We start from the raw sequence: 14,277 nt of genomic DNA on the forward strand, positions 1-14,277 counted from the left end.
CTGCCCCCTGCCCAACATCCAATAGATGTTATTCTTATATGTGCACTTACGTGTTGATCAGAATGTTTTTATTGTCTTACCCTCTGTATTGCGTATAGTGAATAAATGGAAGATAGCCTTTTTAATTATATCTAGTTTGGGACCAAGTTTTTATAGTGGAGTTGCATCTTTTGCTGGGTTGGATTCTGAAATCAACATGTAAGGCAAATGCTATCATTTTTCACATTTGCAATGTAGTTATAATGAAGATCATTCTTGCAAAAATATTTAAGGGTTTCTTTAATTTCCTCAAGAACTTTCCTTAATGCTTTGATGTTCAGAAACTCTGTTTAGTCTAGTGTCATCTTTGTTGGTTTTCTTTTTCAGTTAACTGATCCGGTTCATTTGTTTGTGACTGTTTATGTATGATTCTGAGTTTTCCAATATATTTTTCATTAACTCTATGAAATCTTATATATTTTGCTAATGTAGTTTAATTTGTAGTCAATTTGCATTGTGTTCAGATTTTATTGTCAGATGTTTACAATATTGACAGCCAGCAAGAGACTGATGGCATAATGAGCAGGCTTAGACACTCCTGTTGCTTTGAGGGTGGGGGCGGTCAGGGTGGGAAGCTCATTTTATAAGTTATCATTTTATTAATGAGTATATTTATAACTCTTGCTTCCCTATGGAAGCTGTATCTACAGAGGCTTAGATAATGAATAGTCTTGATAACAAGGAATTCTTGAACATTAGGTATCTAGAGCGGAGATTTATTCTTTATAATAAACCTAAGATGTTATCATTCTTTGGAAGAGAAGTACAAAAGCTGAAGAAGTTTAACATCCTTTTTAGTTTACATAGGTAAATTTAGACTTGCTCTTCAATTCTTGAAATATTAGAATTCGGAGGTATCCTGTTCATTGAGAAAAGTGTACTTGGGGTAAAAAGAAAGTAGACATCATGGGGAGAAATTGTGAATGAACTGCCATGTGAATACTTTGATGCCATCGTTAATAAAGTACTGTGTTGTATTAATTGGATGGGACGGTTGTCATGTTACTCATAAATATGGGTTTTCTTTGAAATTTTTGGTTTTACAGTGTTGTGTTTGAGAGAGAATTCTGTATTAGTATAGTCAGATGCTTGTGTTTTCTCAGTCACATAGAGAAAAGAAATTAAGTAATGGAATTATATTTTTAATTGCAAAGACAAATGTAGGATTGACATCTAGTGAATGATTTTTGTCCTTTGGACAATTGAGGGAGAGTTTCTTGGACTTAGTTGGAAAAATCTATATTGTGGTGGTTGTTTTTTTTTCAAGTGTTAGCTTTTTAAAAAAAATTTGGTAAAATACACATAATCTTTAAATTAAATAATATTCAGTATATTCACATTGTTGTACAGCCAATATCCAGAATTTTTTTATGGTGTAAAATTGAAACTTTGTAGCTATTAAACAACTCCCCATTTCCCCCTCCTGCCACCTCCAATACAGTGTTGATTGGAATTGATGAGAGCACACATCCTTGTCTTGTTCTTTATCCTATGGAGGAAGCTTTCAGTTTTTCACTATTAAGTATGATGTTAGCTGTGGGTTTTTCTTAGATGCTATTTATCAGGTTGAGAAAATTTGATTTCTGACACAGTCTCTTGTTTTAGGTCTATTCAGATTTTCTATTTTTTCTTGTGTCAGTTTTGGTAGTTGTGTGTTTATCAGAATTTACCCGTTTTATCTGTACTGTCTGGTTAGTTGGCATACAATTGCTCATAATATTATCTTTTTTATTTTGATGAGGTGGTTAGTAATAGCTCCCTTTTGTTCATGATTTTAGTAATGTGTGTCATTTCTCCTTTTTTCTTCATCATCCTAGCTGCAATTTTGTCATTTTGGTTGATCTTTCGAAGAACCAACTTTTGATTTGTTCATTTTCTCCATCATTTTCCTGTTCTCTGTTTATCTGTAATGTTTATTATTTCCTTCATTTTACTTGCATTGGGTTTAGTTTGCTCTTTTCTAGTTTCTTAAGGTAGAAGATTAGAATACTGGTTAGAGATTTTTTTTTTCCTTGAAAATAGGCCTTTGCAGCTATACATTTCTTTCAGAAATTATGTCAGTACCTTTTTTGATTTCTTTCACTAGTCCTTAATTGTCCCTCCTCCTCATCCTGTATTTTCTCTTCATCCCACACATACTCCTTTGGAAAATATCTTATACATGCCTGTAGCTTCAACTCTTACCTATATTCATTAGCTTCCCAAATCTGTGCCTCCTAGACTTTTCTCCCGAGTTCTGGACTCATATTTCCAAAAACCTAATAAATTTCAGTTCTTATATTCCCACTCTGAGCCTGCTTCTCCTCTTCTGTTCCTTTTTTCTGTATGGTCCTCAGCCACCTAAACCAGAGTTAAGCTAGGAAGTTAACTTAAACTCTCCCCTCTCATATTCTTGGTCATTGTTTTTTTTTTTTTTTTTTAAGGTTTTCCCTGTTATTCATTAGTTTAACTTTTCCTTTGTATTTCCACTGTATTTCCATTTCTGCTTGGTTAAGTCCTGCATTGTCATCTGAACTCTTTGCTCCTAACCTTTGTTCTGTTATCCAGTCCATTCTCTAGATGCTCCCAGAATTGATGCTCTGTCTAAAACGCAAATCAGACCATGCCACACTGTCTTACTGAAAGAATTTTCTGATACTTATGGGATAAAAGTCTCCTTGGCCTCGTATATGGAGTTTTTCATAATCTGGTCCTTACACTCTCCATTCTCAGCTCTTCTTTTCCCGAACTTTATGCTGCTTCAATATAAGCTGCTTGTAAATTTCCTGATACATACTATGTTATTCTCTCCAAAATCTGTGATTTAGACCTTGTTTGTATCTGTTGATGTGGACTTCCAACTTTATCTAGTAAAAGTAGTTGTTAAAACTAAACACAGTTTTATTTCCTGCAGTTTTTTTTGTCTTTTTGATATGACTTATTAACTCATTCTCTTTTTTTAAAAAAATACTTATACATTCTCATACATGGTGTTCTAATACTTTCTCCAATCTATCTCTACTATTCCTCTAGATAATTGGTTTTGTTTCTCTCATCTGTATCTTAGTCATATTTATCTCACATTGGTGAAACATAAAAATCTCTGAGACTCTGGATTATTTTCATCGTTTACTTTCTAGCATCAGATGTATTTCAAAATGTTTTATATAGAATTTTATAAAATTAAAAATTATTTATTCACTGAAATTTGTTCTAAAAAAATTAATAAAAGTATAAGGACCAGGGGGATATTATATATTAATAGTCATAGACATTGAGTTTTAAGCATATGTCTTGATTTGTTGTTTCTTGGAGAGGATCTTAGGACTTAATGGTGGTTGTTTTTTGGGGTGTGTTTGAAATATTCCATAAACTTTCGAAACTCGTGTTTTTAGGTAAGGAATTAAGAATAACTTTGATGTGAAGAAAAGTACTTTTAGGAAAATACTTCACCAATCTCAAAAAACAAATTAAGCCCAGTAGGATAAATTTTATATGATCAGAGAAATTCAAGAAACTTCACAAGTGAAGACATAATATTATAATTATTGTCCCAATAAAGGAAAAAGAAAACAAAAGTTAGGAGAGATATATAATATAAATTTTAGAAACTTCTAAGGCAGTTTGGAAAGGCAAAGTGGTCATTTAAATATCTTAAAGGACAGTATATGGGGGATTATCTTTAAATAGATGCCCATGAACTGAAGTGCCTTTTATTTCATAATATTTGGTTGTGTGGTGGTGCGCTGGAACTAGGCAGCTTGACTGAGAGAATTTAGATTTCGTGATCTTGATAAACTGTAAGTTTAACGTCTCTGTTTCACTTAGTAGATATATTTTAAACACTTAATAATGATGAAATAAGTGATTTGTATAGAAAGATTATAGTTTAGTTTTATAGTTCAATTGAAAACTAGCATATCATTCTGGTTTTCATCTTTCTGTCTCAGTGATGATTTTGCTGCAGGGCTTTCTAGGCTGTTTATTTATAGGATTTTCTTTCTGACTAGACTATAAACTCATTTAAGGTAGAAGTTGGGTTTTATTCATTTCTATTTTATCAGTATTTAGGTCATTATCTAATAGGCTTTCCATAAATGTTAAATGAATGAATTGCTGTCAATTGCTACATAATCCTTGAGTAAGCTTCATATATTTTTGGCAGTATGCTCATTTTGGGAGGGGTGGGAATTAAAATGTGCATCCGTCTTGTTTATTTCAGCGTATTAACTCGGTTCTCTGCTCCAGTAATAGAGTTATTTCATTTATTTGTCTTGCCCTGTGTTACTATTTAATATAAATTTAAAATAGTGGATTAAAGTAGCTAAAGAGCTTAGATCTATTTTCACAGCGGTATATTGCTAATTGATTTCTGTGTCCCATTTATTCTGCTTTTAAATTCCTTTTAATTATGACATGGTTTGTCATGACTATGCTCATTAAACAAATCTCATTTGATGGAGGAGGTAAAGTAATGTTAACCAATTATTTTTATATATCTGCTATAGGATGAGGATAAGTGTGAATGCTAATTGATGTTCGAGGTAAACATTCTCTCTCAAGAATAGGATCCTACTCAGGCTTTTCAGACTAGTTTGTAGGAAACTGGATCTTTGTTCTTCACATGTCCCTTTTTCATTTCAGAGAAGCATTAGTGGGTAGGAATCCAAGAAGAGAGACGAGTAATCCTTAGGCATATGTAACTGTTCCATAGTCTGCATCACTCGAGAGTCACTGTGTGTAATAAGCTGTTACTGATGGGATGACTTGTCACTGTCAACAGTGTGCAGATTGAGAATCATTGATCTAGATCATTTTAGATCTAATTTCTTTTTATTTCTTTTTTCTAATTTCTTTTTAATCACAGCAGACTTTAAAAAAACTTGATTCGTTGCTATGTTCTTTATGTTTATACAGTAAATTGTCACATCCCAGGATATAACAAATGCTATTAGGTTTGTTCTAATACACACAAACTGTAAATCACTTGAGAAGGAATAATTAGGGGGAAAGGGGGAACTAGGCCTTAGCCATAGTAATAAAAGGTTGCAAAGCACATTGGTAGAGGGTTGGAATGACACTCTAAAGAAAGGCACTTGAAGGAAAGTAAACCCAGACCTCAGAATTGCCGTCTTGAATCAGAAAAATGGTAAGGATCTAAGATGAGTTTGAGGGGGACAGAACACATGATGAAATGGCATGAAGTTACGGGCAGGGTTATGATTAAACCTGTATAGGAAAGAATTTAACTAATACTACACAGCCCTGCCAATAAGTAGTATAAGACGTATACTGTAGGTAAAACGGTAAGTCTTTTTCCATTTCCAAACATCCAAGCTACTTTCTTGCTACTGGTTCCTGGAAGATAGACTTCAAAGACTTAAGAAATAAACACAGTAAGACATCACCATTTGGTTAGTGAGTCAGGCGCTTTGGAAAAAACTTAATTTTCAGAATTTATGTTAACTACTATAAAGCAAAATGAATTTATGAATGTCTCATTGAAACTGCAAGAGAGGCTGAAAGTTAAAAAGTTCCTACTGAGTGAGGAAAGTAGTATAAATGGAAATGAATTGTATAAGAATTACTTTTAGATTAATTAAGTGGTAATACCATTAATAATCTATTTAGAGTTCTGCCAATGACTTTATAAATTTACATAGGTTTTTTTTGGGGGGATTGTAACCCTGTTGATTTTTTTTTCCCCTGTAATGTCTTAAGTTTCTCAACTTGTCTATCTTTTAAGAACTGGTGATTAAAAATCCAAAATTAAAGTGTATCTTTTCTTTAGACAGAGATGACAGTTCTACACTAACAAAGCAGGAACTTAAATTCATAGGTATGTACCAAATTCAAGCATGGTTCTAAATGTAATAGTGTTAAATTAATCCTGATGTAGCTTGGAAACCTTCCCATATAAAGCAACATTAGGGATCTGGAGTCACAAAAAATGATGCCTGAAAGGAATTATCTGTAATCTTGGATGTTAGGTGGTACAAACTTTTTTCATGTTCTTATTGTTGTTTGGATTTGTCATATTGCTTAAAACATGGTAGGTGGATTTTAGAATTCCCAATACTGTTTACTTATAAGGGTCTAGGTGCCTAGGTCTTTGATTTTTAAGACCATTTGCTATAGCTGTATCCCTTCTCTCTCACTAAGGAGAAGGAAGAATCTGATACCATATTTCATGATTTATAATAATTCTCTAATTCTTTATATTTCTAAAATACTCAGGATTGGTTGAGAGTGAGCATGTGTATTCCGAACTAGGAAATGGAATCCACTACTCTTAGCCAATTAACATATGCATCTATATCCTTTTCCTTCCCCTAAAACCTTGGTTTTCACATAGTGATAAAACTAATCTTACAGGCTGTGAGTACCTTTAATGTGGAACTTTCCTTCTCAAGACTATCTTAGCTTTTTATCATTTGACAAGTATATATTAAGGTCTTTTATATGTAAGATTCTGGTTAGTTGCTTTGGGGAAGTAAATACATACTACAAATGGATCCTGCCTTTAAGAACACATAATCTAAAAGAAAGAGAAGTATGTATATAAATAACAGTTTCAAGGGATATAGTTATAACTTCTTTAATGGCCAATATGAGTTCAAGATCAAAATTACTTTCAAATGAAGGAATGAGATGTCCAGAGAATGTAACATTTAACCTGATGCTTAAAGAACATGTAAAATTTAGTTATCTGGAGATGGGATCAGAGCTAGACTCCCAATCTCAGGTTTAAAATTAGCACAAGCACTGGTACTGTTGTGAGAATACACAGGCTGTATAAAGTGACAGTAATACTGATATTTGATATGAAAAATAGCAGTGTTAGCTATTAGGCCAAGGAGTCAAAAGTAGTTGGTATTTGAGTTGGGGAAAAAAAGATGATAAAACCTGTTTTTTATGAAGATTCACCTGGTAGTAGCATATAAGAAGACTGAAAAGAGCTAATGCTGGAAGAGAGAAACTAAATAGATTTTTGTTACAATCTACCCAAATATATTGAGGGTTTGAGCGAGCATCCTGGAAGTCAGACTAATGAGACATATATTATCCAAGAAGAACTGGTGGTAAATGAATTGAATGACAGTGGCTGAGGAGGCAGGGTATTCATTTATCAACAAGGTATTTAGGTAGAGACATTCAGCATGTAAAGAAATAGAGCTTGGGCATGAAAGAGAATTGGAACCAGTCCATATAGGCTAACAGCAAAAATTCGGAGACTGGTCATGGCTGAGAAGTGTTGATAGAGAAGACAGTCTAGAAAGAGGTTGGATCAGGGAAGTCTTAATAGGTGGAAAGAAAGACCCAAGATTAAGGATTAAGATTCAAGAGAGGGATATTTGATGGACCAAGAATCTGGAGCAAATGGGAAGAGATCAAGTGAACAAGTAGAAAAATTCAACTTGAAGGAAGGGAATAGCTGTGGAAACATTGTGTTAAAAAAAAAAAAAAAGCAAAAAAACTAAAAAGCTAAAAACACATTTGGTAGGCACAGTGTGGCTCATGCCTGTAATCCCAGTACTTTGGGAGGCCAGGAGTTTGAGACTAGCCTGGGCAACACAGCAAGACCCCACCTCTACAAAAAATTTTTAAAAATTTAGAAATTAGCTGGGTGTGGTGGCGTGGGAGGCTGAGGTGGGAGAATGCTTGAGCCCCTTGGGCCACTAAACGTCAGCCTGGGCAACAGAGTGCGACCCTGTCTCTTTAAAACAAAACAAAACCAAAAAAACTTAGTTTATAAAAACTTCATAATTTTTACTTAATGAGTGTTTAAATCAGTAGAAATTTTAAAAACGGATTTCCCCCAAAAAAGAACTGATTATTTCTTTCAGGTATGTGTAGCACCTTGAATGTGTTTACAAAGGCATTGTCCTTTTAGTAAACACCATTGTATTTATACTTCACATTAGTGCCTTAATGATTAAATAAGTAATAAATAATAATAATTAAATATGTAAAGATGATGCTTCTAAGCTATAGTTTCTTTCTTTTGCAATTCTCAGTGTCTCCAGGGAAGTTCTCTCTCTCCTCTCCTTTTGTATTATGAAAAACCTCTATTCCTGAGTTAAGAGTGTTTGTGCCTGTCTCTTATCCTAGTCTCCCCCTATTCCTTATGAAATCAATCACCAAGTGCTACCTTTTAAATATTTTTTTGTAATTAATTCAGTCGAAGCTTTCTAGACATACTTTCATATCTAATTTCTTGTTTTCAAAATCTACCCTTTCTTCCTTGTGGCTACTGTGTTGATTCAGATCCTTATCATCGTTTTCACCTATAATAGCCTCCTTTTGTTTTTGTCGGTACACCTATACCTAGAGTTGATCCAGAGGGCTGACTCAAGCCAGCATCTCAGAAAAGAAGGTTGGGAAGAATGTCATTTAATCACTTGTGGTAAAAACATATCTGTCAAGAATGCCAAACGTTGCTTGTCTTATTCTTCCTTACATTGATCTTCTTGGGAAAACAAATTAAAATTGGAAAGTGCTTGCCTAGGGAATCTGATGTCAGAATTAAGACAGATCATGTTTACCACGTTAACTGCCACGTGAGTTGTATTTAACTCATGCTAGTTTTGAGCCCAGGGCCTCATGAAACATACATAACTCACAAGTCTCTTCACCTTGGGAGCCACGAGAACTATTTTTCAAGTTGTACATAACTCATGCACAGAAAACAATAAAAAATAACAAATTTTTCATTAAATAGAAAGGATCATTTTGTTTTTGTAATTTTTATTCTATTTTAATAATAAAACACTGTGGCCCCAAGGAAAAAAAAATTTTTTTCTTGTGTGGCAAGCAATGTGTTAAAGATTATCACCATCTTGATAACATTCTTTTTCTCTCTGTATAATGCAGTGATTGTTTTGCAGCTTCTTTTCATATTAACTTTTAGTCCTGCATTTGCATAAACAATGTCCCAATCATCTTGATTAAACCTGGAATCATAGACCATGTCCTATGGTAGGCTATTTCCATAGACAGCTGATAGTACTTGTTCCATACTCATAGGGTCATTTTATTTCAGGATCTCTGGATATATGTATCTGCCCATTTCTAACAGAATAGTATATTTATGTAATAACAGCTAGATATTTGGAATTATGCTTCTCATACTTTTTTCCATCATGCATGTAATATTAGGAGCAGCTAACATTTTCATTTTAAAGGTATATTAGAAAGCTTGTATTAATAGTTATTTCTGACTTAAGAAACCAAAAAACTTTAATTCATGTTGGCACTAGTAGAAAATCTGATTTCCACTCAGATCAGTCCTGAAGGAGCTACAGAGAGAAAACAAATCAGTGTAATAAACATAATAAAAGACCTGAAGGAAGATATAGTGATTTGAAACAAAATATTAAAAAGAAACAAGCAGAAATTTTAGGTATGGAAAACTACAGTAGTCAAAAAATATAATAAATGTAATAAATAACACAGTGCATATAGCCAAGGAACAAAATAATTAATTGGTAAATCAGATAAAACCCCCTAGAAATAAGGAATGGACCGGGTCTGTGTGTATGTGTGTGTGTGTGTGTGTGTGTGTGTGTGTGTGTGTTTATATAGAATAAAAGTAATAAAGAGAATAAATCTAGGTAACAGGAGCCCTAGAAAGGGAAATAAATAAAAATGGAGAAGAAGAAAGAAGTCAAAGAAACAATGGAAGTAAAGTTTCTTTAAAAATATGGCCCATGGAGTGCCAAAAAAAAAAAGAGTGAAGGAAAAATCCTCATTAGACACTATGTAGGGAAATTCAAAAATATTAAAGATAAGGAGAGAATTGTACAACATGGACTTTTAGAATATTAATATTGAAGTCTCTCTTGGGGAGAGAGATCCAGAAAATACTTAATAGAAGAAATGACTTGTGTCCTAAGGAATTGTACAAAATATGAAAAAGCTAGACTTACAGAAATATTTATCATAGCAAAAAAGTACTGGGAATTAAAAATTATACTCATATTTCTTGTAGCATCTCCTGGATTTAATTGTGATGTGTAGGAAGTTTTTCTAGTTCCTTATTTAGGAACTTGGAAGTGTATCTGTGTTGTAGTTCCCAGACACCAAACTCAGAACACCAAATTATAGGTATGTTATGCACACAGTTATTAACATGTACCTGGCAAAGGACTGTAAGCTGCTGCTGCTTTTTTTTTTTTTTTTTTTTTTTTGAGACAGAGTCTCACTCTATTGCCCGGGCTAGAGTGCCGTGGTGGACTGTAAACTCATTGCATGGTTCCTGCTTTCCTTTTGCTCAGGTTCTAGTTCAAAGAGTCAGAAACATAAGGAATAATTATGGAAAAAGTGTGAGACAAAATTATTAAAATTAACGGTTCAAGAGTAGTTTTTTTCTTCATTTTCTAACATCAAATGTGGTCATTACTTTTTATTTAAAACAGAAAAATATTCACAAAAAATGGCAAATTATTTTAATAGCTGCTGTATCTAGTAAGGTTATGTTCTTCGTTTTACTTGGCACATTTTTTACCTCTACTAAATATCTCTTTTAATTAAAGAAACAGAAGAAAAAATTACGGTGTAACATGTACATTTCATGATGCTTCTCATGTAGGCTTATGATTGATAATTAATTTAGATGTGTCTTATCCCTTCGTAGTTGAAGTACTTGCCTTCATTTACTTGACAGTTCATATTTTTATACTTCATCTGAGCTATGGTTTTCTAGAAGAAAAAACCACACCAAGTACATATTCATATCATTATAGATTCATGATAACAATTGTAGTTGAAACTTAAATTGCTTTGCAATGTTAATACACCTATCTAGAAAACTTTTACTTTTTGCCATAACTGTTTATCTATTTATTTATTTTTGAGACAGAGTCTCACTCTGTCACCTCAGCTAGAGTGCTGTGGCGTCGTCATAGCTCACAGCAACCTCAAACTCCTGGGCTCAAGGGATCCTCCTCCCTCAGCCTCCTGAGTAGCTGAGTAGCTGGGACTGCAGGCACACACTGCCACACCTGGCTAATTTTTCTATGATATATATTTTTGACTGCCCCTTGCCCACACCCAAGATACTGGATGTCTTTCCCAGAAAAAAACACTCACTCATCTTCTTAGAACCCGGTTCGGCAAACCACCTTGATTTGTATCCAACTCCCATTCCTTCCATTCAGTCTTGCTTGCTGCCAAAGACTAATGCTTGTTACATGTGCTCTTGATTTCATCCTTTTCTATCTTTTTAGAGACTTTGTCATTATAGTTTCCTCACCCTCTCTTTTCTTTTTCTTTTTTATCTAATCTTGCTTTACTTGAAGATAGCCAATGCCCTCCCCAACTTTCTTTTCTTTTTTGAGACAGAGTCTCACTCTGTTGCCCTGGCTAGAGTGAGTGCCGTGGCATCAGCCTATCTCACAGCAACCTCAGACTCCTGGGCTCAAGTGATCCTACTGCCTCGGCCTTCCCAGTAGCTGGGACTACAGGCACGAGCCACTGCGCCCGGATGATTTTTTTTATTTTCTATATATTTTTAGTTGTCCAGATAATTTCTTTCTACTTTTTTTAGTAGAGACGGGGATCTCGCTCTTGCTCAGGCTGGTCTCAAACTGCTGAGCTCAAACAATCTGCCCACCTTGGCCTCCTAGAGTGCTAGGATTACAGGCGTGAGCCACTGCGCCTGGCCCCAAAAATCCTGCATTCCTATTTGTTTGCCTACCCCTCAGATTGTTCTACCATTCATTTAAGATCTGTTCTTTGTTTTTGTTATGTATCTGTGTGTAACTTAATTCTTCTTGGGACTTGTGTTTCCTGGTTGAGAGAATTCATGCCTTTCATCAATTCTGGACACAGACTTAGCCATTACATTTCAAAATATTGCTTCTTCCCATTCTTTCCATTCCAGCTTCTGGAATTTTTATTAGGCATATTTAGACTTCAGTTCTGCTCTTTCTGTCCTTTACCTCTCCTTTATAATTTCCATTTCTTTATCTCTCTCTGTTCTATATCTGAGTAATTAGATCTTTTTTCTTCATCGATTATCTCTTTAGCTCTGTTTATTGTTTCACCTTACTATTGAGTAAAAAATTTCAGTGAACTTTTTTTAATTTTAGACATTCTTTGTGGTTCCTTTTCAAATGCACCTGGTTTGGTTTTCTTTTTCATTTTTTTTTTTCCTAAAAATGTATTTAGTTCTTTCCCCACATCTAAAAATATTTTTTTTGAAACAGTCTCAAACTCGGAAAAATTGCAAGTATAGTAGAGAGAACTTGATATTTTTCTAATCCATTTGAGAGTGAGTTGTAGATGTATATCTCATGAGCACTGAATACTTAAGTATTTCCTACAAACAAGGACATGCTCCCACAAAATCACAGCTATTGAGAACAGGAAATTAATGTTGCTATACTACTACTATCTGGTCTTCAAACGCTATTCAAGTTTTGACAATTGTCTCAATAGTTTTGGAGATCCCAGGCTAGTTATTTTGGATTTTATTTATTTTTTCATTAGATTCATTAGGTTATTTTTAGGCTAGTTTTTTCATTAGGTTATGTTTTTTGGGGCAGGAATATCATAGAACTGATCTTTCCATTGTGTATTATCAATGGCCCATAATCAGGCTTTTCCAATGTAAAGGTTTTCTTTTTCCCCCTTATAATTAGTAGTTATTTTGTGGAATAATGAGATTGTATAAACATCCTACTCCTCATCAATCTTTCAGTTTATATCAGTTTAAATTTATGAATTCATAGGGTTAATAATCCATTACTCACGATTTACTGTGGTGTTCAAATTGTTGACAGTTTATTCAGTGGGGGCCCCTTTGAGCTGGCTCCTTGTTCTTTTGACCTGTCCTTGTTATTCTTTGAATGCTTCCTTCCCGGCACTGCAAATGTATTCATTTTCTATTGCTACCATAACAAATTACCACAAATTTAGCACCTTAAAACCGCACAGGTTCATTAGCTTTCATTTATCATATTTATTAATAGGTTAGAAGTCTAGGTTGGGTTGGCTGGATGTTTTGCTTAGCCTCACAAGGCTGAAATCCAGGTGTTGGCCAGCTGGGCTCTTATCAGGAGGCTCTGGGAAGAAACCACTTGCAAGCTCTTTCAGGTTGTTAGCAGAATCCTGTTCCTTCCTTGCACTTGTAGGACTGAGGTCGCCATTACTAGCTGTCCTCTAGGGTGAGAGGTGCCCATAGTTCCTAGAGGCTTTTTTTAGGACCTTGCAAATATCCTTACATCTCAGAGCCAGCAAAGGTGAGAATCCTTCTGGCGCTTATAGGCTCTCTGACTTCCCCTTCTGCTGCCTCTCTCTTGCTGTATTCTGCCACATGGTCAATCAATCTACTGACTCATCTGCCTTCCTCTTCTGTCTTGAAAAGCTCGTCTGATTGCATTAGGTCCACCTGGATAACCCAGGGTACTCTACCTATTTCAAAGCCAACTGACCAGTAACCTGAATTTAATCTGCAAAGTCCCTTCACAGCAGTACCTAGATTTCTGTTTCATTCACTAACCAAGGGATAGGGCAGGGAGGGAGGTGTCTTAAGAATTGTGTCTACAACAGCAAGATACTCCAGCTTCCTCTTTTTTATATAGAATCTTGTTCCTTTCTCATATTTTTTAATTCCTCCTCTTAGGTTCTTAATCATTTAAAATATTTATCTCAATCTTTATTTGTCATTTCTGTTTTCTAAATATTTGTGCCTGCTAATTTGTCATCTTGGGGATTGTTTGCTTAAATGGCTTCGAATTTTGGATTGCGAACTCATGTTTTAGCCTGGGTTGATGATAATATCCTTTCAGAGAGATTTTGTGTTTGCTTCACTACCTGACCCTTTTTTATGTTAATTTAATGCTTGGGATTTACCAGACCAGGCACATAGTGTAAATTCAAACCCAGAAACTATTTGAAGGTGAGGCTGTGCTATTAAATTCTTAACGCAGACATTTTTACTCCCTGTCCACCAGAACATAGACCAAATTGGACCAGCTTCCTTGTTTTCTCCCTGTACTGTGGTTTTGTGTGTGGGATTGGGGTTTTGTTTTGTTTTGTTTTGGATGGTCTGCTCTTCCACTGAAAGTGTGGCCCGTTAGAACTCTCAGCTACGTAAATAAAGTCTCATCAATTTCAGCCTTCCATCTTTAAGAGACCCAAGGTCTCATCTTTTTTCCTTTTAGGCATTAAAACCAAAGTTTTGAGACAGGCTGACTTCTCTAGGGCAGCCTGTTCAAGCTTTAAGTTTTTAAGTTATCTCTTCTTTTTTTTTTT

General features: G+C 34.6%; 1 protein-coding gene across 1 annotated transcript in view; it reads left to right on the plus strand.

The window, feature by feature from the left end:
- The window catches only part of MLLT10 (myeloid/lymphoid or mixed-lineage leukemia (trithorax homolog, Drosophila); translocated to, 10), a 229,025-nt gene that overhangs the window by 176,346 nt on the left and 38,402 nt on the right, over positions 1-14,277 (plus strand). The window contains exon 12 of the mRNA XM_012644131.1: positions 5,765-5,857. Within this exon, the coding sequence (XP_012499585.1) occupies positions 5,765-5,857 (93 nt within the window). The remainder of the gene's footprint in view (positions 1-5,764; positions 5,858-14,277) is intronic.

The sequence above is a fragment of the Propithecus coquereli genome, unplaced genomic scaffold, assembly GCF_000956105.1.
Source record: "Propithecus coquereli isolate 6110/MARCELLA unplaced genomic scaffold, Pcoq_1.0 Scaffold103, whole genome shotgun sequence".
Taxonomy (NCBI): Eukaryota; Metazoa; Chordata; class Mammalia; order Primates; family Indriidae; genus Propithecus; species Propithecus coquereli.